This window comes from Stegodyphus dumicola, chromosome 10 (genome assembly GCF_044657685.1).
Source record: "Stegodyphus dumicola isolate Sdum_Otavi_A_Nest chromosome 10, ASM4465768v1".
Lineage (NCBI taxonomy): Eukaryota > Metazoa > Arthropoda > Arachnida > Araneae > Eresidae > Stegodyphus > Stegodyphus dumicola.
This window is the reverse complement of record NC_140777.1, coordinates 183,537,329-183,564,147: the sequence shown is the minus strand read 5'-3', so window position 1 is coordinate 183,564,147 and position 26,819 is coordinate 183,537,329. Positions and strand designations below refer to the sequence as shown.

Below are 26,819 nucleotides of genomic sequence, written 5' to 3'. Positions count from 1 at the left end.
AGCTTATGTTCTTTGGGCTACGTACAGTAAGAGTCACCATTTTTCAATCTTCACTAAGGAATCTACGGTATCCTTCCCTACCTTCTTTACGACCAGAATTACTATTACCATTTCATGATGTTTTTAGAACTATGCGACCTTTTCGTAGTTTACTGCTGTCCAAATGTCGTAAAGTTTCACAGAATAAATAATCCTTGTCTTTATTTTCAATATATTAATATAGACCAACGGTACTTTATACCATAATTTATTTTTCGTCCCTGGATAGTTTACGGTATTACCATGAAATGAAGGTCACTTTAAATACTTTCTATGTTTAAAAAAAAGAACTTTATTCAGTTAAGAAATAAACTTATTCACAATGTTCTAAGCATTAAAATTGTTCTAGGAGAAAACAGACTTATTCTACCATTCACAAATTGAATTCCCAATAGACTGTTGCAAATTTTTTAAAATTTAAAATACTCAATAATTGCATAATTTTGGTGATTGAGTAATGACTAAACTAGTCATATTCTTTTAGAAAATTTTCACTACAAAGTAATTGTTAGACTATTTAGACTATCCATATTAATTACTTTTCATAATTTTGATGCCTGAGTAATTATCAGAATATCTATGTTAAGTATTTAATTGTGCTCTCAGACAGAACTAGTATATTTTGCGATGCGAGTGCTAAGAAAAGAATGTGTTTGTTTGTGCCGTAGGCCGTCTTTGCCAGCTGTATTCCCGAGATCATAGATTTAGTAGGAACTAGACCCAAGTATGGCGGAGAGTACCGTCAAGAACACGGCAAAAGGTACTCCTACCCTCCTTTCCCCCTGGCTTTTCGCCTTGGCATGTTCCAAGCTCCTGCATCTTCCCCACCCAAAGAAACAAAAACGAAGGCCAATTCATTTTTATTAGGTTCGGCTACTGCGGCTTAGTAGGTAAGCTGAAATGAATTGCGGTATACAGCAGTTTAAGGGACATTAGAATTGCAATATACGGCAGCTTAAGAGACATTAGAATTGCAATACACGGCAATTTAAGGGATATCAGAACATACGGCAGTTTAAGGGCCATTAAAATTTCAATATACGGCACTTTAAGGGACATTAAAATTTCAATATACGGCACTTTAAGGGACATTAGATTTGCAATATACAGCACTTTAAGGGACATTATAACTGCAATATACGGCAGTTTAAAGGACATTAGAATTGCAATATACGGCACTTTAAGGGACATTAAAATTTCAATATACGGCACTTTAAGGGACATTAGATTTGCAATATACAGTAGTTTAAGAGCCATTAGAATTGCAATATACGGCAGTTTAAGAGACATTAGAATTACAATACACGGCAATTTAAGCCACATCAAAATTGCAACATACGGCAGTTTAAGGGACATCAGAATTGCAATACAAGGTAGTTTACAGGGCATTAACAGTTTAAGGGACACTGGCAGTTTAAGTGACATTGAAAATACTCCCTTAAAAACATTTAATTTAGCTCTAAATCTAATAATCGAGAAAACTGCAATATGATGTAGCGGAACAATATCACTAAGAATAAAGTTTAAATTGTGCTCGTATTTCTAATTTTATATATAAAAAACCTAGACCTTAAAAAAGTGAAAACCTTTACGTATTTTTGATAATACAGTGAACATTTTGGAGGCCCATTTCAGAGTGAAACTTAAAAGCATAACGTACCAAGATCAAATGGGCATCAAAGTATCAAGAATCCGATGTTCATGCTGTGATAAGAGCATTACAATGTCGCTATTGGTCCATGCAAAATGCTCACATCTCTATTTTCATATCTTACATTATTCGTCAGATAAATGCAAGATAATAATAATGATAATAGTAATAAAAATAAAGATTTTTTAAAAAATCTGATTTTATATTACGGCCAAAGCGACGTTTTGTGTGTTTCCTTTAATGTTCTTCGCACTTAAAGCATAAAATTCAGTTCAACAGCAATATCGCAAATCCAATACACTGTCTCGCGCGCTGAAGATAAAAATGTTTTTTTTTTTTTTTCCGTACAGTGTTGCCAATTTCGTACAGTATCGCTTTGAAATCTTTCTGTTTCTTAATCAGAAACTCAAAATATGAAGTAGATAATAAAACAAATTCCAAATTTGGGCTTCCAGAATATATGGCTTCACCCGTACATACCTTTATGCAAATTCTTCATTATTTAATTAAATATAATACAGGGCGATAATATTTGGTGGCTACAATCTGAAAAGTGATTCAGACTTTTAACGTTTTCGACGCAAAATGTCAAAACGAAAATAACAGCCCTTCTGGGCTAACGCGCTGTGGGTTAATAATAATGCCTTTTTATAAAGAATCACGAAATTTCCTTAATTATGCACATAAAAAATCACATCCAAATTTTAGCATTTCACAGCTACAAGTAGCGTACTTTGTACTGAATATTTGTAAGTAACACCGAAATAATGCTGTAACTACATTGAAAACCTTATAACTTTCAGATGCTTTTAAAATGATTCACTGTTAAATATTATTCGCATTTATTTCTCTGTTTCGACTAAAAACAATTCTCCCTACGCTTAGAGAAATTTCAGGAAAGACTTCAAATGATAAGAAAATCCTTCTGTTTTGACACTAATCCCTCTACAAATGTTATATATTCTTGACGATCAATAATATCTAACAAAGCGTGATTTTATGGCATACATTTTAAGCATCGTTTATCAGAACGTGGCGTGTTTGTTCGCATCAACTGTCATAACATGTTCCCGCGATGTTTCGGGCATCATCGTTATTTGTTCAAAATAAAACTAGTAAGATTTAAAACGTCATTTGGGGTTTACGTTATATTCAGCAGATATCAAGAATTTTAGTTTGTCAAAATATTACTCGTACCGACTCAACAAGACTTTATGAACGGCTAGAGTACTTACTAAATTCATACTGGTTCTTTTATCTCTAATTGGAAAAAAAAGCTATATGTAAAGAGATAAAAAAAATCTGAAAGGTTTAAGATTTTAATTTACGTCCAAAGGGGTTTTTTCTTAACGTGTAGTTTGAAACCTTTATTTATTAAATATCATGTTCTTGGCACTTAAGCCATCAAATTCAGTTCAACAGCAATGTCGCAAAATAATTTTAAAAAGAGCCTATCTTTAGAATTTCCGACGCACAGTCTCACGTGCTGGAGATAAAAATGTTTTTTCTGTACAACGTTGCCCTGGCTCGCTTTGAAATCCTTGAGTTTGTTAAACAAAAACTCATAAATGCTTTAAAAATATGAAACAGATATTAAAACAAATTCCAAATTCAGGCTTACCATTGTTTTATCACAATGCGAGAAACATACATACATTTATGCAGATTGTTCATTATTTAATTTCTTTAAATGTAATACAAGACTGTAATGGAAACAATTTAAAAAGTGATTTACCGTTCATAGTAAATCATCACAAAACGCTGAAACGAAATTAATAACCCTTCTTGGTAAATTGCCCCATTGGGCTAAAATTAAATCAAATATATCAAGATAGAAAGAAAGAAATATAAGATGTAAAATTCCATATTTCAAATTTGGTCTTGCACATGCCCATATTCGTGGGAGGATTATGTCATTCAAAATTCGATGACTCTATGTACCATTGTTTTATCACAATGCGAGAAATATACGTACATTTATGCAGATTTTTCATTATTTAATTTCTTCAAATCTAAGACAGGACTCTAACATTTGGTAGCAACAATTTGAAAAGCGCGATACGGCGTTTATAGTGATTCGACGCAAAATCGCGAAACGAAAACAATAGTCCTTCGGGTACAAAGCCCCTCTGGAGTAAAAATATCATTTATTAAGAGTTGTAGTTGGCAAACTGTAAAACCCCAAATTTCTACCTTTAATTTGCTGTAAATATATATTACGCATTATGTTAGATATCATGATAGCTGAAGAAAACCTCTACCTAAAGTTTAGCCTATAGATTTCTTAGAAACTATAATCAAACGCTTATCAGTAAACTATTTCTTTTGACTGTATCCTTATACTAGGCTTCGTCTGGCTTTTAAATGCACCGAAAAAATACCTAAAGAGAACACAAAACATTAAATTTAAGAACTGCACAGAATTTTACTCTGCGAAACAACTTTATCCAAAAAAAAGGCATACATTTCTGTAAAAATTTATTACATATACAAAAATTACAATGAAATTAGCAAGATCCCTTAATACAAATATTAATTATCCTAAAAAATAAATTAACCAGCTTTCTGTTGCCTTCTCTCGATAAACGTCCAGTATCCAAGAGAAACATTCAATTTAAAAACTGCACAGAATGATCGTCCTCATTTTCCCGAGTGGCAACAGTGCTCACATCGGCAACAATGGCAACAGTGAATATATCAGCAACAATGGCTTCGTGCCATTGTTGCTGATATAATGAAAGATAATTATTGATTTTATGCGATTTCATCAAAAGATATAAAATTAAAAAAAAACTCATTCTAATTTTGAAAAAATCGCTTCGAGGTGCACTGGCTCTTGTCTACATGCTCCTACCAACCAGATTTCGTAGCCTTGGGTCTATTAGCTTACGCGGAGCACGAACGAAAGACACACACACAGACAGACAGACAGACTCTTCCTTTTATTATATCTGGAGAATAATTTCCATCAAAAAAAGTATTTTGATTAGCTCAGGTTTTGCCACCAATATTCATCTAAAATACTCTGAACCCACTCTCAAATCAAAGAACTTGAATGTTAGGAATGTTTGTTAAATATATGGGAATATTATGCAAATGATGTACACAGAGAGACAGAAAACATAATGAATGAATCCATATGTTGTTGCGAAATGCCCAGCTGCGGTAGGATAGCTTCCCCGCAAGGCGGATTTAAGGTTTCTATAAAATGGCAAGGTAAAGCAGGGTTACCAGATTTATGGAGAAATCGCCCATTTAGCAACAAGATTGGCGATATGGCATAGAGGGATGGAGAACATTCCAGAATGAATTCGTACCTGTTTACTCCAGAATGTTCTCGAAGGCAGACCAGCCTGCCTGTACGCAGAGTAAGAGTGTATCGAGAGTTAGCGCATCGCGAGAATTTATCGTCAGTGCATCATCAAATTTTATCTTGCGTGTGTTGAGCTCGAACAACGATCGATCTAATCGTGAGGTGTACTTTAGTGTTTTGCCATGAAGCTGTCTTCACCGTTAGCCTGATAGTCTGAGGGCTGTGGTGCTGACTGTTTTTCGACGGCTGTAAACGTGATTTGGGAACTGTCTTGAGTAATATTGGCTAACTAAATTGTGTTTTGATTCTTCATCAAGTGTTGTCATCAATCACTCCAGATCCACAAACCCACAGAAACGCAACAATATCTCTTTGAAGGGCGGTGGTTACCTACAGTAACCACCTTTCCTAGTGAACGTCTTACTGGCTCGTGAGTAGTCTTCAAGACTGACCGTTTCTGAAGTTCCTTTGTAACTCATCAGATGGCAATCAAGAAACATAAGCCAGTCGTTGATGCAGCAATTCGTCTTCAAGAAAATAAGCATCAGCCATCTAAGACAACTTCACGACGATGCAGCACCAAGAAAAAGCTTGTAAGAGCAGCGTGGGAATGCAGCCCATGCAAAGTTGATCTCTGCTTGAAAATGAAAAACTGTTTCCATGAGTACCATAAAGACTGATTTGTAGGGATGTTCTGTGGGCGATGATCACTGACGCTAACCGGCAGAAGGGGTCATTTTTTTTTCCCGCGTCTTGGACAAAATATGTGTAATTGTCACAAATAATTTCATTGTAACACCTGATATAGTAAATAAAACAAGGGGTTTTCTGAAAAATTTAATTGCGATTTCCTGCCCATCAAAAAGATATGTATGGATTCATGCACAGAGAGACCCACGAAAAGGATATTCCACATCCAATACTGGTGACTAGGCATTTTGGGAAAGGCCTTAGCCCCTCAATATTACCCCTTCGCATTCTTTGTCAAGCATGTTTGTCGACAAAGAATGCATGCACAGAGCGAAGCGTATTTGTTCTGGTGCAGCGTGAAGCGTCTTACTATGCCTTCTAACCACCAAAGAGAACAGCAAAGTGCTGGTGCCGGCGTCTTCCGTTATCTGTCATTTGCTCCTCTACGTGGTGACTTGATATCGTCACATTAAGCAGTGTCCCAACGTATTTTGCTTTCCCATGCACCACTTCTCTGCATTTCGCGTCAGAAAGATGGTGTCCATCCTGTTATATTTTCGTTGGAAGCAGGCTACTCGTGGGCCTTATTGTAGTTTGCGATTAAATAGTTATGTCGAGAAAGCCCACTGTTATCTTAGATAGTTTACATAATACTAAACTAAACTCGGGGGCAGAAATAGCCCTTAGAGAGCCGTGGCCGGGGCCTTGATATCTGCTTTCTAGACCATCGGCTTCGGGGTGCTTGTGCATCTTAGGCTGGACAAGTGGTCAGCTTGTCGCAGGACCATCTGTGTTTACTCACCTGCCCCCTCCCGAGGGGGTCGACGTAGAGAAATCTGCGAAGCTACTGGCTAAGATCTGTACCTAGGCAGTCTCGGCCACGAGGGTATACAATTTATGAACTTGGTGGTTCTGAAGGCCCTGGGAAAGGCCACTTATTGGCCGGCTTCGGGCATGTTCTGAGCGATTGGATCCAACAACCTTCTGCGATGGGCTCGCCCATGCGACTGACCGGTAGCAATTGACAACCAGTGCTGCCTGAAGATCCATGTATTTCCAGGTGATGCGCCGCTCCTCTGGAGGGGTAATTGTGGAGGTTGAACCTCTACGATGTGCCCCAAAGTGGGGGGCGGACCTGTAGTGGGATTAAGTTCACGGAACGGGGAGTGCTCCTAATGTTGTTGTGTTTACTCACCAAGCGAATTTGGTCCTCATTTTATCGACCCACACAACGGTCGAAAGGCTGAATCAAAAAAACTAAACTTGGCGGCCCAAACAGCCCTTAGAGAGCCATGGCGAGCAGCTTACTGATATGTGCTTTCTAAACCGTGGACTTCGGGGTGCTTGTGCATCTCGCCTGGACAAGAGGTTAGTTTGTCGCTGCACCACCGCTGTTTAATTCCCAAGCGAACTTGGTACTCATTTTATTAACCCATTAAAGGAATGAAAAGTTGAGTCGAACTTGCCCAGTTCGGGGATCGAACCCCGGAACTGTGGTGCTGCTGCGCAACGAGCTAGCTTCTGCGTCACCGGGTCTTCCATATTTTACATAACCACCATTATAAATACCTAACTATTTTTTCAAGAAGGAACACAATAGGTTCAAATTAAAGAAAAAACTGATTAGCAAAATTAAAATACATACGAAAAAGATAATGTCTTAACTAAACCTTAAGCAAATCTAATAGAAGCAATGATAACATTATAAGCAAGATAGATTTAGCCAAGTAATAATAAAGAGATCACACCAAGAAACTTGGGAAAAATGATTATACCGTAATGAGTCATAAAAATGTGTATTGCTCCATTTGGTTACACATACCAAACAGGCTTTACGCGGTATGTAAAAACTTCTTTCTTTACGTTCATTCACTCAGACTTACTTTTCTCGATAATCAACATTTTTATCATTGTCTTGTCTTAGCTGTGTTGTATCATTTCGAAAAACGCTGATGTGTACACCACAGGACTTGTAAGGAATATTAAATTATACGCATATAAAAAACAATTTTTACAATAAAAATTATAATTTCTACGCAGAAACAAGCAATTAGGCCAGCGCGCAAGAAGGCAAGTTTTTCAGTGCATAAAACTATAAGTTTCCTTTTGGTCCCATTCGGCAAAAAGACACTGAAGGGGCAGAAAGACTTAATCCACTATTCTGCTAAGTAACTGTGAGTAATGCTTTAAAGTAATGCTAAGTAATGCTTCAAATGTAAACAAATAAGCCTGCTGTGATAAAATAAACTTGGCCGCACTTAAACAAGATTTGAATTGTTGATAATACTACAACTATGGTATGCAGATTACGTAAGGCCATAAAAACCTTACCCGGGACTACTTATTCAACCATTTTTAAAGCAAAAAGTGCACAATTTACAACACAGAAGAATAAAAATCTGATGTGTGCACCACATGACTTCCTTGTACGGAATATTAAATTATACCCATTTTTTCTTGCATTTCATTTAAACTTATTGGATTGAATTAAATCTACTTCGTCAATAGCGCATAAACCACAATAGAATAAATGCACTCTTTAAAATTCACTGTATTTGTTTACCACAGCGACCCAGGTTCACTTAACAACGTTAGATTTCGTTCATTTTTTAACTCAGAATGCACAAAATTTATATCATCTTAAGAATTATCTAATCGCTGCCACATGTTCTGTTCAAATACTATAATAAATCTAAAACGATGTATAAAATAAATTAAGCAAAGAACAACAACAACAACAAAAAAAAAAAAAAAAAAAAAGAAACAGTTTTTTCACACACGGATTCAGTATTTCTCATTCAATTAATTCAGTTCTCACTTCGCAACAAGGCAAAAATACATTAAAACTCGAGATGTTTGTATTGAAAATTATGAAGTAAATATTAAACACTTATTTCCTCGAATAAATTACAGAATGGATTAAGCATGATTTAATTTGCAATAATAAAAGAAGGCGTTATCTTTGTTATTGCGAAGCTTACTTTCTCTAGAATGGCAACAAATCTATTATTCTGCTGTTTCAAATGTAAACAAGCAATGGCCGCCATGAAAAAAATTGTTAAGCTTAACGGCACTTAAACAACTTTTAAGTTGTTGATCATTCTAAAAATATTGCATACAGATTTACTAAAGGCATAAAAACCTTAACCGGAAGATAAGAACAACATAATTCAATCATTTTTAAAGCAAAAAAATGCACAATTTACAAACATATAAGAAAAATAAAACTGAGATCACTGAGCCGCGTAAGAGAGTGGATGTGTATGTATATATATGCATATATTTATATACTTTTGATATATATATATATATATATATATATATATATACTTTTGGTGCGTCCAATTGCAACCAAAATACGAGGTGCACATCTACATGTTATAGCATACAAAATTCCAACGCTCTGAGGCTACTCGTTTTTGTGTTATGCGAGATACATACGCATGCACGTACGTATACACAGACGCCACGAAAAATTATCTTTAGAATTCATTTTAAATTAGTTTTACAATTTTTTTTGGGGGGGAAAGAGCCCTTTATCCTGTCCTTAAGTTGAGATGTCACGGAAAAGCATCGTTTAATTGCATTCGATTGCAGTCAAATTGGATATTTGCGTTGAAATGTTGTCCCCGGAATTTTTCGTGATTACAATACATAATAAATGCAACTAGCAAAAGCTAGAATTATACTCCGCAAAGTGGCAATTTGTTTGCAAGATGTCTGGGCCTTCGTTTTTGTATGGTTCCCTTGCCCGTCTTGATCGAACCTTGAATGTTGTTTCATAGCTCAGGCTGCTGCTGCTGTTGCTGCTGGCAGTTTGCTTTCTTTATTTATTGCTTTTTGTTTCTACTTTTCAGATTGATAATCATGTTGTACTCAACTAATTATGTAATTCTGTCAGTATTATGATGTCACTTCCTGAATATGTTTTGCTTCAAATTGCTCATTCCTCAGTATGTTTTTAATTCTTGCTTCTGCTAGAGAAAGAGGATCGTCAGCATTTCAGCAGCACGTTGTAAAATGAATCGTGAAATCGCACGTTTACGTATCAAGTAACGCACTTTAAACGAGAATAGGTTGAAAGCCCAGAATTATTAAATACATGGGAATATTGTATGACTGTATGTAAATAACACTTTAAAAGAAAGTACTTCTATAAAAGGTAGAGATATTTCGATGCAATTTGCTGGCGGTAACGGGTTCGATTCCATGTAGAAAAATCAGCTCGAAAAAAAGGTAAGATATATGATACTTTAATTCTTGGCGATAAGATTGTACAGCTCAATTCCGCAAGTTTGTTATTTAGACTAAACTTTTAATTTAATTTGAAATTTATTTTTACAATATACGAAAAGATCATCTCAAAGGTTTCCGGTTTCAAATTCCGTCCAAATGCGCGTTTTTTAAAATTTTGTGTGTTACCTTTATTTATTAAATATCATGTTCTTCGAACTTAAACCATCAAATTCAGTTCAAGAGCAATATAGCAAAATAATTTTAATTTCACCCTATCTTTAAAATTTCCGATACACAGTCTCGCGCGCTGGAAATAAAAGTGTTTTTTCTGTATAACGTTGTCACGGCTCGCTTTGAAATCCTTGAATTTGTTAATCAGAGATGCGTTTAAGTTTTACAAAATATGAAATCGATAATAAAACAAATTCTCAAATTTCAAATTTGGGCTTCCAGATGCCCATATTTGCAGTCGGATTATGTCATTCAAAATTGGATGGCTCTAGGTACCGTTGTTTTATCACAATGCGAGAAACATACATATATTGATGCAGATTCTTCACTATTTAATTTTTTCAAATATAATATTGGGTGGCAACAGTTTGAAAAGTGAAACGGACATTCAGAGTGATTCGACACAAAATCGCAAAGCGAAAACAATAGTCCTGCAAGAACAATAAGAACCTTTGGACTAATAAGAAAGGACAGAATAGGTTCAAATTTTTAAGAACTGATCAGGAGTCTTAAAATAGATTTCAAACAGGTAATGTCTTAACTGGAACTTAATGAATTTAATAGAAACAATGATAACACTGTAAGCAAGATGCATTTAGCAGGTAATAATAAATAGGTCACACGAAAAAGCTTGGAAAAAAAGATTATACCATAATGAATCCTAAAAATGTGTTTTCCTGCATTTGCTTATGCATACCAAACAGGCTTTAAGCGCAATTTATAGTAGTGTTGCATAATAGTGTTTGTATAATGGTGTTGCAGCCGTACGATAGAAGTGAGAAATGCGTTTTAAAATAATTTAAAAAGTTAATAATTACTAGGTCAAGTGTAACATGAGCACTTTTATTTTAAAAACATCCAATGTTATTTTTCTAAGAAATATATATGTCTTTTTTTTTTTTTTTTTTTAAATGGAGATATTTTGAACAAGATATGTCTCTTTAATTACCTGATATTTGTTATGTTACTACATCAAATAAATCTCATTATGTCTTGGAAACTAGTGCTGTTTCACGTATCTATTTCATTGAAGACTATAGAACAAATTAAGAACAATTCCTTGCTTAACCTTCTTGCTTAAGAGAAATTCCTTGCTTAATGTGCGAGCGGTGTAGGAAGTTTTAAGTCGGCTAAAAGTGGCATCACTTCTTTGAGGAATCTCATTTTACCAGCATGTTTACTTATACTCAAACTCTCTTCTGGAATAAGTGCGGTAATTTAAGACCGTTACATCAAAAAGAGTAACCGTGACCAGCACTTCTTATGCAGGATCTATTCCAAAACCACCTTCGCATGACAATATAACAGTAAGACATTGCTCGGCTAAATAGTGCCGTATGAACAACTGCAATAGTCCAAGATATGAAATATCGGACATTCAACATAATCACTAAACATTGAACATCAAAAATTTCATGCGTTCTGGTGGCTAAAGAGGCGATGGATGGGAAACAGTTTCGTAAGGGATGGAAACCGCAGTGCAGAATTCTGTACAGTAACAACCGAATCAATCTTCCCAAAGCGTCGAAATGCTAGTATTGCATGTCGATAAATGATGCAGGTCTTTTGCGTACTTCCACATGGTCATATTGAATCCCTCTGGTGTAAATGCGACGGAATGCCGGTATTGCACGTCATGGGACATCGAAAAATGATGCACGTGTAAGTTTTGTGTACTCCCACATAGTCATATAACAAACGATTAGTGTTTTCATTTGAATCCCTCGGGTGTAAATACGAGGGAATGCCGTTATTGCACGTCATGGGACATTAAAAAATGATGCACGTGTAAGTTGTGTATTCTTCCACATAGTCATAATAATAAATGATTATTGTTTGCGTTTGAATCCCTGCAGTATAAATGGCAATAACTGAGTACAGTTACTAAGCTCTCGAGATTCTGCCATTGAGTGCATGAAGATTGTCAGATCTGTACCTAATGATTACGAACCTCGTGTAACTTTTCCTAAGAGTTCTGTTTTTGAGTTTATGCAGCGGTTTTACTAATAGTTTTCCATTTGAATTTATTGCTAGCTGATAAATTTTATTTCTAATTAATTTTAGTCATATGAGTTATTACGTTACATAGAAAGTAAGACCCTTTTTGGGGACATCTAAAGAACGGTAAAAACTTTATAAGCAATGTTAAATGAATTAAGTTGAAAGAACCTGGAAAGATACGTTGAGTCAAAATGGATCAGGTTGAGAAGGAACTTCTTAACAACAAAAGTATAAAAAAGAGCGAGAAGTTTGAAAAAAGTAGAAATTTTCCAGGATAAATCTTCTAAAATCCTTAAGACTAGGAAAGTATAAAGACATAAGTGATTTCCGGAGGAAACAAGATTTTTCTCTAGCAGAGCGCGAATATGGAAAGTTCGGTAGAAAACAGGAATTCCCCTGACACATCTTTTCAGTACCTTAAAAATAGAATATTATAAATAGCATCTTTGCAAGTACATAAATAAAAATTGGCAGGGGCAGCGACTTCAACGAAGTTGAAAGAAGACGGTGCTGAGGGAATATAATAATCTTTTAGCAGCAAGTTTGGATTTCCTGGACAATTATTTGACAGCGTATTAAAAATAAAAATATTTAAAAATAAAAATAAAAGACAATCTTTTGTAGACAAATAAAAGTTGACGACAGACTAAATCTAGGTCTTAAGACCCTCTTCATTATTGTCTAGAAAATAAAAGTTATCATTTTCTTCTAAAACTTCAGCGAGAAATAGATTGATTACTTTCAATTTGTTTTATTAAATCTGCCATAGTGTAGCATTCAGGAGTAAAATTTTATTAAAATGTCTCACAAATAAGATTATAAATAATAAATGTTTCTACCGCAGCATCGAAGAACATTTTTTATATTCTAATTACTGTCACACCGAATTCTCTGGCTTTGGAAAATACTTCTATGTTCGAAAAACTCGCCAAAATACTTTCAGTGTAGTTTACTTGAAAGGTAAAAAGTGGAACATTCTTTGGAAACATCGGTTTTACTCATTCATTGGTATCTGCCGTGAACTGGTAGCAGCCTTGCTTCGTATAGATGTTCGAAACGTTCGTCAAAGTACTTTCAAGATAGTTTACTTGAAAGGTAAATAGTACTTTTCTACTTTCAAAGTAAAATTTGCCTGGACACACTCATTTATTTCATCATCATGATATTCTTTGGAAACATCGGTTTAACGCATCTAATGATATCTGCCGTGGATTGGTCGCAGCTTTGTTTCGTACAGCTGAGCTTTGTTTCGCATAGCTGTTCGAAAAGTTCATCAGAATACTTTCAGGGTAGTTTATTTGAAAGGTAAATAGCGATTTTCTAATTTCAAAGTAAAGTTTATCCGAACACTCTTCATTTATTTCAGGCCTTGTGACATTCTTTGAAAGCATCTGTTTCACGCATCCAATGGTATTTGCCATGGACTGGTCGCTGTTTTGTTTCGGATAGCTTGAATTTCTGGAAAGCCTTAACCACGTAAAGTCATCTCGATAAGACATAATGAGCGGAATACAAAATGAAATATCTGTCGAGTAAATTGGTTATTTCATGATAAGAAATTGTTTCTAGTCAAAGAAATCCAAACTTCTTTGTCCAAAAACCATATACTTCAAAAAAGATATCATTCTGCATGGCAAAAAAAAGCTTTCCTGACCGGCCCGGATTTGATTTTTAATCAAAATTCCTCTGGTACTTTATACCCGAATTTATGTACTTTTAATATATTGCCTTGATTTCTTGGGCATATTTTAAAACTTACAATAATTTGTTCCAGTTGACAGTTTAAGAGACATAACTTCACGACCAGTGTCAAGAGAATTTAGCATTCTGCACTCTGTCTGTCGTCAAAGCCTCTCGATTTCAGAGGGAGGGGTAACGAACCAATGATCTTGCTTTTCCTCTGATATCGTTCCAGATACAATGAATCGAAGGATATAAAATACAAATGAAAAATTAAGGAGGCCTGCCTAATTCATTCTGTTGCTTTTTTCCATCGGAACAATACGCCAGAATGCTCTTGAACTCGCGAATGTTTTTTTTTTCGTACAGTGTTGTCATGGCTCACTTTGAAATCGTTGTGTTTGTTAATCAAAAATTCGTTGAAGTGTTACAAAATATGAAATCGATACTAAAACAAATTTCAAATTCAAATTGGGACTTCCACATGCCCATATTCTATGAAAAATTATGTTATTCAAATTTGGATGGCTCTAGGTACCGCTGTTTTATCATAAGGCGAGAAACATACATACATTTATGCAGATTCTTCATTATTTAATCTCTTTAAATATAGTACAAGGCGATAATATTGGATGGCAGTAATTTGAAAAGTTATTTGCCGTTTATAGTTTTCAATGCAAAATGCCAAAACGAAATTAATAGTCCAGGGCAAATTGCCCCTTTGGACTAATAAATAAATGTATAACAACATGTAAAATCTGATGTAGTAATTTTGATAATAATTATTATGGCTATAATTTATTAAATGTTAAAAATAATTTAGAAACAAATGAAAAATTTTATTTGAGCTTCGTTTTTGAAAATGCTTTAGAGTTCTATCTGTTCTGCTGAAAGGTGTTAATTAACATTATAGCCATTAAGATGCCGTATATACATTTAAAATATTTATCTTAGCACAGCTAAGGGAGTATATATGAATGCATCTCAATAAACACGTAAAATAATATTGACAGGGTTAAATTCGTTTGAAAATGTAGTCGCAGAATTATTTTTTCTATATTTAGATAGCTTAATTGACGGTAGGTTTTCTAAAGCTAGCGTTGTTAAATAAATCATACCTGCCAACCTACGACACTCAAAAATCAGGAGATTTATTTTTAAAAAATCAAGGGAATTTTTCAATAAAAAAATGACCTTTTTAAATAATAAAAATTCGTAGAAAGAAGAATTTACTTTTTAATGATATATTAACTTTAAATAGTAACTAATTAATATCTGACAATAAACACGTTTAAAAACTTTTTATAGTTTTTAACTTTAAACATTTTCTGTTCTTGCACTTGATTATTTACTGCCGGGAAATACTTTTCGAAAAAATCTGCAGCATGATTCGATGCATTCAGAGGCAGGTTGGGCTCCAGTAAAAAGGCAGAAAACAGGCATGCTATAATTAGGTATATATATATATATTAATAACTTTTTGTCCTTTGTTTCCAAAGAAAATTTTAATTTTTTTTTTTTCAGTACAACTCACGTACCAGTTCCAATACAACCACGTTTCCAGTACACAAATCTTTGTGTACGCACATGTTTAATCGGTTTTTCCACCGTGCGAAATCCAAGTATTGCGATGGCAAACGATGCAGATTGCAATATCACATTTCCTTGACGAAATATTAGAAGGAAAGTCGTCTGTGTTCGATTTTTGAAAAGTACGTGAGCATTTTTCCTTTTTTCCCAGACACAACTAGCGCAAAAGATCGCAGTTTCTTAAACTGTTTCACGGAAGTACGTGTAACTTAAAAACCTCAATCACATTATGCTTTGGAGACGCGGGACTTGACGTCGAAAGGGACGATTCTCAGAACCCGCACAATTCCAGGAAACCTACGCAGCTAGGTTACCATTTTCAATTACTACATACACTTGAACGCCACACACTAATCGATTATCGCTCAGATTGGGATCACGTGATGCTTCAGAAGTAGAACTTTCGTTTGATTGGTTGTCTCTACCCGTAACCGAGGTCCAACCGAGACATTTTCAGTGAACTTTGAATAAATCCCGCGTAGCCGCAACATCGTTTCCATAGCTAGGCGGGACTTCGCTTCAGACGGAGCTTTTTTTTCTAGGAATCCTCCCGTTTAAACCAGTGCTACCACTGGCGAGATGAACGAGATAAACCACCGATATCTAGCTTTGTGCTCATTGACCAGATGAGCTAGATGAATGTATGCCAGATGACCTGCAAGACGCTTGATTCTCATTGGCGACGTTTTCGGACTCTCATACACAAAGCAGAAACGCGCCATATCTCAGGGATGAAACGACTTCGGTCATACTAATTCAGAAGTCAAACAACAAAAACATTGTTGCCCAACATTATTGATCCGAAAATCACACTTTCAATTTTTCTGCTGCCAAAATTATTCAAAAAAAAAACATCTTCCATTGGAGAACTGGATTTTCTAGAGGCGTTTCCCATTCAAAAAAATCTTTCTGTTCTAGTTAACGATCCTAATTCCAATCCATCTTTGCTTTCGGCCTTTAAAGAAATTGTGTTTTAGTTCTGCTTTCACCAACAGATGTCACCAGTTGCTTATTCTTGTCCAGGCTTTCTTATCTTGTGTAATAATTATATCCTATCTCGTTGATTTGCGTTTTTGCAGCTGAGGATGGTGGTTCGGTAAAACCATCGAAACTAGTCCTGTGAAAATTTGAAAATATAACGCTGATTTTTGTTCTTTGACTTCTGAATTAGTATTTGTTCGACGTGTTATTGTGTCTTGACTTCGGTCATTTTTATATGCGTCTAGAAAAAAAACAAGCGCTTTCTGACGCCAAAAATCACTCGGACAAATTAACGAAGGCAAACTACACAAAAATCGTGAGAAACTTTAAGAATAAAAGAAAGTCGGGGGAAAATATGTTAAAAATCGGGTTGGCGGGAGTATGGTCAGAAATCAGGATGGTTGGAAATTTTCATTTTGAGATTCTGTCAATGCTGACGTTCCTCTTTTCCCAAGCTCTTCTGTTCTATTCTTCTTTTACTTTTTCACCTTTGCTTATCTCCGCTGTTTCTGTCTGTGTGTCTATTTTCGCGGGCGCATAGGCTGTGTTCGCCAGCTGGATACCAGAGATCACTGAGCTGATCGGACGCCCGTCCAAATACGGAGGAGTCCTCAGAAAAGAAAGAGGCAAGAGGTAAAAATATATCTTCCCTCAAGCCCTACAAACCTCTCAGTCCCCTCAACTAATCAATCCACCGGATGGAGGTTCCCCGATCTGTGAAAGCAAAATGGAAGTTTGCCTAACGGAACTGCCCAGTTCTTTCACATTTGAATCGATGGTTAAAATAAGGCTAATTAATCACGTGTATTTGAGGAATCATTCTTTTAAATGTAACCTTTAATAATACAGTAGAACTCCAATTATCCGAAACAGCTGGGACCTGACCCTATTCAGATAATCAAAAATTCGGAAAATTGGATTTTTTCCGAAGAAAGAGTCTAGGTGCACTGTGATTAATTACTGTATGTACCTCATGTTGAAAATGAGAGAAAAAACTAATTTAAAGAAAAATTCCTTGTACGGAATATTAAATTATACGCATTTTTTCTTGCATTTCATTTAAACTTATTGGACTCAATTAAATCTACTTCGCCGACAGCGTATAAACCACAATAGAATAAATGCATTTTTTAAAATGCATTCTATTTGTTTACCATAGCGACACTGATCGCTAGGTTCACTTAACAATACTGTATTTCGTTCATATTATAACTCAGAATGCACAATTATCGAATCATTTGAAGAATTATCGAATCGTTGCCACATTTTCTATTCAAATACTGAAATAAAGCTAGAACGATGTATAAAAGAAATTAAGCAAACAAACCAAAAAAGAAATAGTTTCTCACAGACGATTGAGTATTTCTCATTCAATTAATTCAGTTCTCACTTCGCGACAAGGCAAAAATACATAAAAATTCAAAATATCTGTATTAAAAATTACGAAGTAAATCTTAAAAACATATTTCCTCGAAAAAATTCCCGAAAGGATTAAGAACGATTTAATTCGCAATAATAAATGCAGGCGTTATTTTTGTTGTTGCAAAGCTAAGTTTCTCTAGACTGGCAACAAATCCACTAGTCTGCTGTTTCAAATGTAAACAACCAATGGCCGCCGTCAAAGAAAAGGTTTAGCGGCACTTAAACAACATTAAAATTGTTGATAATTCTAAAAATATTGCACACAGATTTACTAAAGGTATAAAAACCTTAACCGGAAGATAAAAACAACATAATTCAACCTTTTTTAAATCAAAAAATGTACAACTTACAAACATATAAGAGTAAAGAAACTGAGATCACTGAGCCGGGTAACAGAGTGGATATATATATATATATATATATATACGTATGGTGCGGCCGATTGCAACCAAAATACGAGGTGCACATCTACATATTATAGCAGTCCTATATAGAAAATTTCAAAGTTCTGAGGCTACTCGTTTTTGAGTTATGCGAGATACGTACGTACGTACATACGTACATACATTTGTACAGACGCCACGAAAAATTCTGTTCCGAATTCCTTTTAAAGCAGTTTTGTAATTTTTTTTGGAGGAAAAGAGTATTTTATTCTGTCCTTACGTACAGATATCACACAAAAACATCGTTAAATTGCATTCGATAGATGTCAAAATGGATATTTTTGTTGAAATATGCTGCCTGAAACATTTCGCGATTACGAAACTTTCTTTTTACTTCGTACAAGGAGGTAAAAAAGGGATTTAAGTAATTAAAGTGAAAAGGCAAAACTTTTACGTACATGTTGGATAGGGCGCTTACAAGTGCGTGTACAGTACTTATAAGTGCTGAAAATTATTGCTTGTTGAATATCTCATTCAAACTAAGCTGTTTGACAGACACCGTGGCTGCACTTAAAATTCTTAGCTAGCCGTTACTTGCTTTTAAGCAGGTTTTCCTAAACAATGGGTCGCGGGACCTGCAGCAGGGGGTCGCCAAAAATTTTAAGAGTTTTGATATTTCTTTAATTTATTGTAATAATTTTATTATTACCAGATATTTTTACACAATTTATGTGAAAATAGACAATACAGACAGAGAAAAAAACGAAAACATTTCGACGCATTCTTTTTATAATAGAAATGTTCATTTTACTTGCTTTGCACGTGACGCTGTCATTTCGTCTGTTACTTATTTAAAATTTTCACATTGTTCTACGTCTTAAAATTAGAAATTAAAGTTAATGACCTGAAACTGCAATGGTATATTACAGTACAAGTGAAAAAATGGACACTTTCACTCATGCGTGTGTCGGATTTGCGCAATACTTATGAGAGCCCCACAAAATTTTTGTAAATATTATGGGGGTCCTGGGGATCGCGAAAAATTCTCAGTGATAAAAAGATGACTGAAAACGTTTAAGAAACCCTGCTTTAAAGGATGAACAACCAAGCTTCTGATCTAAGATCTTGGCTTTTTCACAAAGAGTGGGACCCGAAATTGGGTTTCTCATAGAACTTTGCTCAAAAACCACTTGAAAACAACATCTTCTAAATTTTTGCTGGTTGCTGAATTGATTTGCTTGAAGAACTTCCATCTTCGTTTTCAAGCACTGACACGATATTGAAAAGTGTAGGTTTGTTCCTTTTAATGTCTGAAATCTTTGATTGTCCAATACAACATTTCTGTCTTAATTTTTTTCCTAAACTCTGAAAGCGATTCGGAAATCAAGGATTCGGATAGTCGGAGTTCGGATAATTGGAGTTAAACTGTAATTCAAAATATAACTTACCAAGTAGTTATGCTTTTCGGTATATTTGCTGATATATGTTAGAATGTACACTTTTGGCTCTGTCTCAAACCTACATTTACTCACTCAGAGTACATGAAAGTAAATTTATGGAACAGTGTTTTTGTTATCCCAAGCTGTGAAATCAGTATCTTAAAATTATATTAACAATTTGGGGTAAACTGCACAAAAAACGTTCTATATATCTCCGGTTCCACTGAGCCGATTGACGAAATTCAAATTGAGTTTTTCATATCTATAAAGCGCGACTTAGGATATATATTAGAGTTATATATAGCATTATTCTAATATAAGTATTTTGATATAAAATCGGACTTTTTCTAAAATGACATGCCAATTTTTTCCATATTTCGAGTCTACGACTCAAATTATGCCTAACTATTAACTTTTGTAAAATGTGGTGCGAAATTTAGAAAGAAATTTAAACATTTATCTTGGCGTATTCGTTTTTCAATTTGAGCCAAGAATAATTCACTTGGCGAACTTCTTAATTTATAGCAACCTATTCTCCTTTCCTTTTTTTCATTGTACACGAGCGGAAAAAAGTCATCGCTCATTATTTCAAATAATTTTAACAAAGTGCATAAACCACATTTGGCGTTATAATCGCTTCTAACAAATATGCCACATTTAAGAACGCGCCAGTATGTTAATTCACGTATATTCTAAGAAATTTTGTATAAAAAACTCTAATTTTTTTTGTAGGTATGCTTAGAAATACATCTACTTTAAGATGATGGCAAAAATTTTATAGATTATAATTCAAAATGTTTTTCGAAGATTTTATAAAAATTGCTTAAAAATACAAATTTTAAAAATGAATCATAAAAAATGGGTGAATTTTATTTGAAATGAATATAAATTTCAAATTCTGGTAAAAGGAAACCTAATAAGTTTCATTAAAAAGAGATATTAGTAATTACTCGTATATATCAAATTCAATTAACATCGAGGAACTAAAATTTTGAGAGCTCATTTTTTAAAAACTACTCATGCGAATTTGGCAATTTAGCATAATTTGAGTCGTAGAATCGAAATATGGAAAACCATTGGCATGTTATTTCAGAAAATATCCGATTTCGTGTCAAAATACCTATACTAAACCAAGGCTATCTATATAAATCTAATAGATATCCTAAGTCGCGCTTTCGAGACATGACAAACGCAAGTTGAATTCCGTGAATCAACCCAGTAGAACGGAAGATATAGAACTGTCCCTTTTTTCTTTCTTTCTTTCTTTTTTTTCCCTGCAGTGTACATTTTTGGTGTTCAACAAACAATTCTTGAAACAAATAAATACATTCAATTTAAAGGAAATAAATCCAAAACTTGGAGTTTAATAGAATATCTAGTAAACAGTTATTTTAGTTATCTTAACACATTTTCCTCTGAAAAAAAAAAAAAAATTGTTATTTTGATCGAAATACCTAAGCCGAATATTTCGTGAAATCTGATATCTGTTTCTCATAAACATTATGCTCAGCAATTCAATATGAGAGCTTTAATAATTCGATAACAGTTTTTGTTGGTTTGTTTGTTTTTTGAAAAATTGTATCGAACATTAAATGCTTCGGAATTAAGTTTTCAGCACAAAATATATTTTCGAATTTAAACTGTTACGAGATATTTTAAGTTTTTCATTACATGGAAATTTTTTTCCAGTGCTTCAATTTTAAATAAGATACAAAGTATTTATTCTGTTTGCAGAAATTTTATTTTGCGGCGGACCACACAGAGATGAGAAAATCGTGCATATAGTCGCCTCAAATCACTGTTTTCAAGCTTTTATGATGTGCCCGACAAGATGGTCTGACATCGCGGACGCAATGATTCGCTCCAGTTGACAGTGCAAGAGACATAACTTCACGACCAGTGTCAAGAGATTTTAGCGTTCTGCACTGTGTCTGTTGTCAAAGCCTCTCGATTTCAGAAGGGCTGACCAACCAATGATCTTGTTTGACGGATCAATGATGTTGTTCAGAAGGGTTGATGACCAATGAACCAATGATCTTGGGCTGACGAATCAATGACGAACCAATGATCTTGTTTGAACCAATGATTTTGTTGAACCAATAATCTCTGATATCGGTCCAGATATAACGAATCACAGGATATAAAATATAAAAAAAATTAGGAAGACGTGGCTAATCCAGTCTGCCGGTTTTTTCCATTGGAACAACACGCCAAAATGTTCTTGAACTCTCGCCTAGATGCTATCCATGAATTATATATATGTAAAGAAACTAAAAACTCAGTGACGTAACAGCCCTAACGGGCCAAGGCCTTCAGTGCCCGAAAATCTGCTTTCTTGGCCTTGCTCCCCAGGATGCGTAAGCACATGCCCTGATCAAGTGGTCAGCTTGTCGCAGGACCCCCAGTGTTTAGTCCCCAAGCTAACTTGGCATTCATTTTATCGACCCAAGAGATGGAAATCAAGGGATGAAAGGCTGAGTCGACCTTGCCCAGCCTAGAAATCAAACCCCGGACCTGTGGTGTTGCTGCGGGATGCGCTAGCCACTGTGCCAGAAGGCCTCATTATGTAGAGCTTCTTGTAATTGTAATAAATATGTTTTGAATTCAAAAATGCAGTACGTATTTTGCAACCTCACACCTATGCACTAATCATTCATACAAGCGCCTGGCCCTAGCCACCACCCCTGTTCTTATTGGTTGCCGTTTATGACGTCAGGCTGAAAAGATTCCATTACATTTTTCTTTTGAGTTATGTCAAGGGGAACTTATATTACTTTGGCTTTGGTTATGTCCTGTAGAAAATATGTCGCCACTTTTTATTTAAATTCTTAAATGTTAATTGGAATAGATAAAACTTTATGATGCGTAAATACCGTTTGGCTTAGCATCTGTATTCAGTGCAATTCGTAGCGCTATACTGATATTTAGGAAATACATTGTATAATTTCATATAGCAGGAGGCATTAAAAGATTTGCTTCTTCAGCAACGTCAACAAATAGCACTTAAGTCTTACTGTGTAGAATAACCTCGTCTGCCGCAGTTTTCATGAACTAGCGGTTTATTTTACAAAACAAAAGTGTTTTTAAAAGCGATATAAATGTAAAAGCTAGTTATTTCTTCATAAAAATGAACCGTTTGTTAACTAAATAACCTTCCCTTCATTTATTAATTGTTTGTTAAACAGAGATTGTTTGGAATCAAAATTGTTCGTAGTCAGATTAATTTTTTACTTTCTAATTCTAGGCATTACTTTCTCTTCATTTATGGTAAAAATTAGATAAAGTGATGAGATATTTCTAAAGAACTTATAACATCGTTTCTTTGACTTTGTCAGTTAGAGTCATCATGCCTTTTTTATGCATTATTGTTTTGTTTCTTAACTTTTATATCTTATGAAAAGTGTTTCTTTCCAAATGACTTCGATATTCATCTAATAACAAAAAATATTGCTAAACAGTTATCGACTGCACATCTAATTGTACCTTTTTTTTTTCCTAATACCATGTATATTAACAGTATGTTTCTGAAGCTGCTTTTCATTTTTGTAATTTTTTTGCAAATATGGCAAATTATTCTATCGTCACCTATCGCTTCGCCCGTTTTAGCGCTTGCGTAAAAATGCCGCAGAGAATTCTGTTCGTCATGGCATCACAAGTCGTGTCCAATAAGAACTTGAGGTGGCCAATAAGAACAGGGGACAGGCGCTTGTATAATTCATGGAGTCAGACGCGCTACCGGCTGCCACCCACCACAATTTAATCTTTCTTTCCGCGCAGGAATTTTGGAAAGTCTTAAGCAAAGCAGAACTCCATCCAAAAGGCGGGAAAATACACAATTTTTTTTTAAACAAAGCTTCATTCATAACTCGCATCTTTTTTGAAAATAAATAGGAAAAATGAGACTGAGCCTAAAGTAGTATATAAAATTATTTAAGTTTCATAGGTAGGAAATAACACGCAGCTATCCAAACAAAGCCAAAACTTTAGTATCAATAACGATCTAGCTTATTGGACGCAATAATTCTTAAGTGGTTAATTCAATCTCGAGCTACAAAGACAGTTGCAGTGAAGGCTTCCATTTTGTTTAGGATTTTTATCCGGTGGAGATATCCATTAGTCCCGAAAGTAAATACCCTGACCTGAAAAACCCTCCTTTTTATTGATTCTGAAAAACACCAAACGATAATTTCCCTTGTCCATCCCTTTATTAATCGATTTTTCATTTTCTGATTGTAATTTAATAATACATGCCTTGCCTTGTTTAATATTTCTTGTTAACCTACACGAAAACTACTGAGTACGTTGCTTATTATCTATCATCTTATCTTATTAACTAATCTAACAGGTTAATTTATTTTTTCTACTTATTCCCCATTTTTGTTGTTAAACAGATTATTTTAGTCATTAATACTTGACCGAGTGCTTACCAGCAGGCAGGCATGCTGTTATGCTGTAAAATGCCAAGTAAACAAATTAATATTTATAATTTGGTGTAATGCATTTGCAAACTGCAACCGCACATTTAGCTGCTTAGACTTCTATTGCGCAGCTTACTTATGACTGCCATTTTGCTTTTGCTCTTTGCTCTGTGTAAATGTTTTCGATATTAACATATTCGTGTTTTCTTTCATATCATGTATAATATGTTGTGTATTTCTGTATTAGTCAAATGTTGTAATCATAAAGTAATAAGCAAAACTGCAGTACGTGAAATAAATGAAGAAATGTGTTGAAGAAAATGAAAAAAGAGTTAGGAGAAGTTTTATTTTCCGTAAACGAAATGGTATAAAACTATATTACTTGTAATGTGTAGATATTTTCTACTTTAACCCTTTCAGCTACACATTTTTTGAGACGCTCAATTGAAAAATAGTCTACAAAATATTGTTTGTGGGAGTGAGAAGAACTCTCTTGCAACAATATTAACAAGTTCCTAATCAAGGTTGTTCCTATTAACAAATCCTTCCACAAAAAACATTCAAATTAATATTCACAAGACGAGGGGGAAAACACATGCGAACATAATCCAGATGAGTGGAAGGATGGACCTTAGGTGGTCTTATCTGCCGGTGGACCTTAGTTGGTCCTCAAGTCTCATGGTGAACCTCAGTTGGTCCCTAGGTCTCATAGTGGCCCTTAGGTGGTCTCAAATCTGCCGGAGAGATGGCAGATGAGACCTTAAGTCTCCATTGTCTCTCCAGCAGATGAGACCACCTAAGGTCCACCATGAGACAAGTCTCATCTACCATCTCTCCGGCAGATTGAGTCTACCTAAGGTCCACCATGAGACAGATCCTGTCCTTAGGTCTCACAATGGACCTTATGTGGTCTCAAATCTGCCAGAGAGATGGAAGATGAGACTTTAGGTCTCCACCATCTCTCCGACAGATGAAACCACCTAAAGTCCACCATAAGACAAGCCCCATCTGCCATCTCTTTGGTATATTGAGACTACCTGAGGTCCATCGGCCATTGAGACCAACTAAGGTCTCATCTGGAATGTGTCCGCATGGTTTTTTTTTTCGACTGGTCTCATCTGCGATCTCTCCTATCTCATCAACAGTAAAACAATCTCTACTGCCGATAAAATAGATCTCTACATATTAAGGTGGCAAACGCCACTCAACAGGCCCAAAAAGGTTAAGATTTTCGAGAATGTACTTAAAAGTTAATTTTAACAATCTATAAAGCAAATCAATTTGATTTATACCATTTCTAAACATTTTATTGGTTAATGCGATCTTAAAGTTCTACCCTTAAATGTTAGTTGTGATTCTGTGATTGGAATAACTTAAGCATTGTTATGTGATTTGTATGTAAAAGTTAAAAATCTTTCTTTATCAGATATCTCAATAAACAGGAATGCTTAAAAAATAAATAGAAATGCTTTTGAATTATAAAAATAATTTCATTTACTTCATTTTGCTTCTTCAACCAATTGCTTTTCAGGTAAACAGGATGCAAGTAAGTAAACTTTTTCCACATTTAATTGTTAAGTAATCTAATTTTTATAAAATCACAGACTTCTTCGATGCGCAGATAAGTGTATTCTTTTTGAAAGCGATGAAATAAGAGTTCACTTTCCACAATATAATGGATACCTATATATGTCCATCTAAGTTTTTCAGTTTATTAAAGAAATTTCAATATTTTACACATTTTATTTTAAAATATTTTTTAAGCAAATGGCTTCCCTGAATCCTGAAAGCGAAAAGTGTTTTAAGTTTTAAAAATACGTATGTCTTGGTCAGTGCATTCAAACTCTGGTTATTCTATAGTAAATACACTGAAAGGAATCCATGTTCATTGTATTTGTCCTCTATATAAATGACTCATTAATTAATCTATCAGGCAATTCAAGACTTTATGAACTCCAAAGACGTTGAATTTTGCAAAGTAGTATAAGTAACTTAGAACCAAACACGCCAATGTACTTCTTGAACAAAATAATGGGACAATTCCTATACCTCCCGTTCTACTGCACCGATTGTTCGTTTGCTGTGCTGCGTTTTCCATGTCTCGAACGCGCGACTTAGGATATATTTTTGATTTATATTTAGCATCATTCTAGCATAGGTAATTTGACACAAAATCGGACATTTTCTGAAATGACATCGCAATTTTTTTCCACATTTCGATTTTACGACTCAAATTATGCTTAGGTATTAAATTTTGTAATTTTTTACGAGAAATTTAAAAATTCATTTTGGTGCATTTTTTGAGTTTGCGACAAGAGTAATTCACATGCCGAACTTCTTAATTTATAGCAACCTATTTTCCTTTCCTTTCTTTCATAGTACGCAAGGGGGAATAAAGGTCATCGTTCCTACTTTCAAATAATTTTAACAAAGTGCCTAAACCACGTTTGGCGTTATTATCACTTATAACAAATATGCTAAATTTCAAAACGCGCCAACATGTAAATTCATGTATATCTTAAGAAATTCTGAATAAAAAAACTCTAATTTTTGACGTTTTTGATATATGAAAGGAAGTATCAAATAAGTTTAATAAAAAAGAAGAGAAATTAATAAATATATACCAAATTTAATTATCATGGTAAATTTATTTAAATTTTTTTGGTAACTTAAAACATTGGTATTTTGTTTCAGAAATAATAAACATAACGTTGATGCAGAAAGTTTCATTTTGTATCAAAATAC

The 26,819-nt window shown here is 34.6% G+C and overlaps 1 protein-coding gene across 2 annotated transcripts in view; it reads left to right on the top strand.

Annotated features, from left to right (window-relative positions):
• The window catches only part of slo (calcium-activated potassium channel slo), a 514,476-nt gene that overhangs the window by 317,963 nt on the left and 169,694 nt on the right, over positions 1–26,819 (top strand). The window contains exon 8 of one of the 2 annotated variants that reach the window (XM_085825984.1): positions 16,954–17,045. In XM_085825984.1, coding sequence (XP_085682110.1) covers positions 16,954–17,045 — 92 coding nt within the window. Of the gene's footprint in view, positions 1–707; positions 800–16,953; positions 17,046–26,819 lie in introns of both variants that reach the window. The other variant, XM_085825983.1, reaches the window with a different exon arrangement.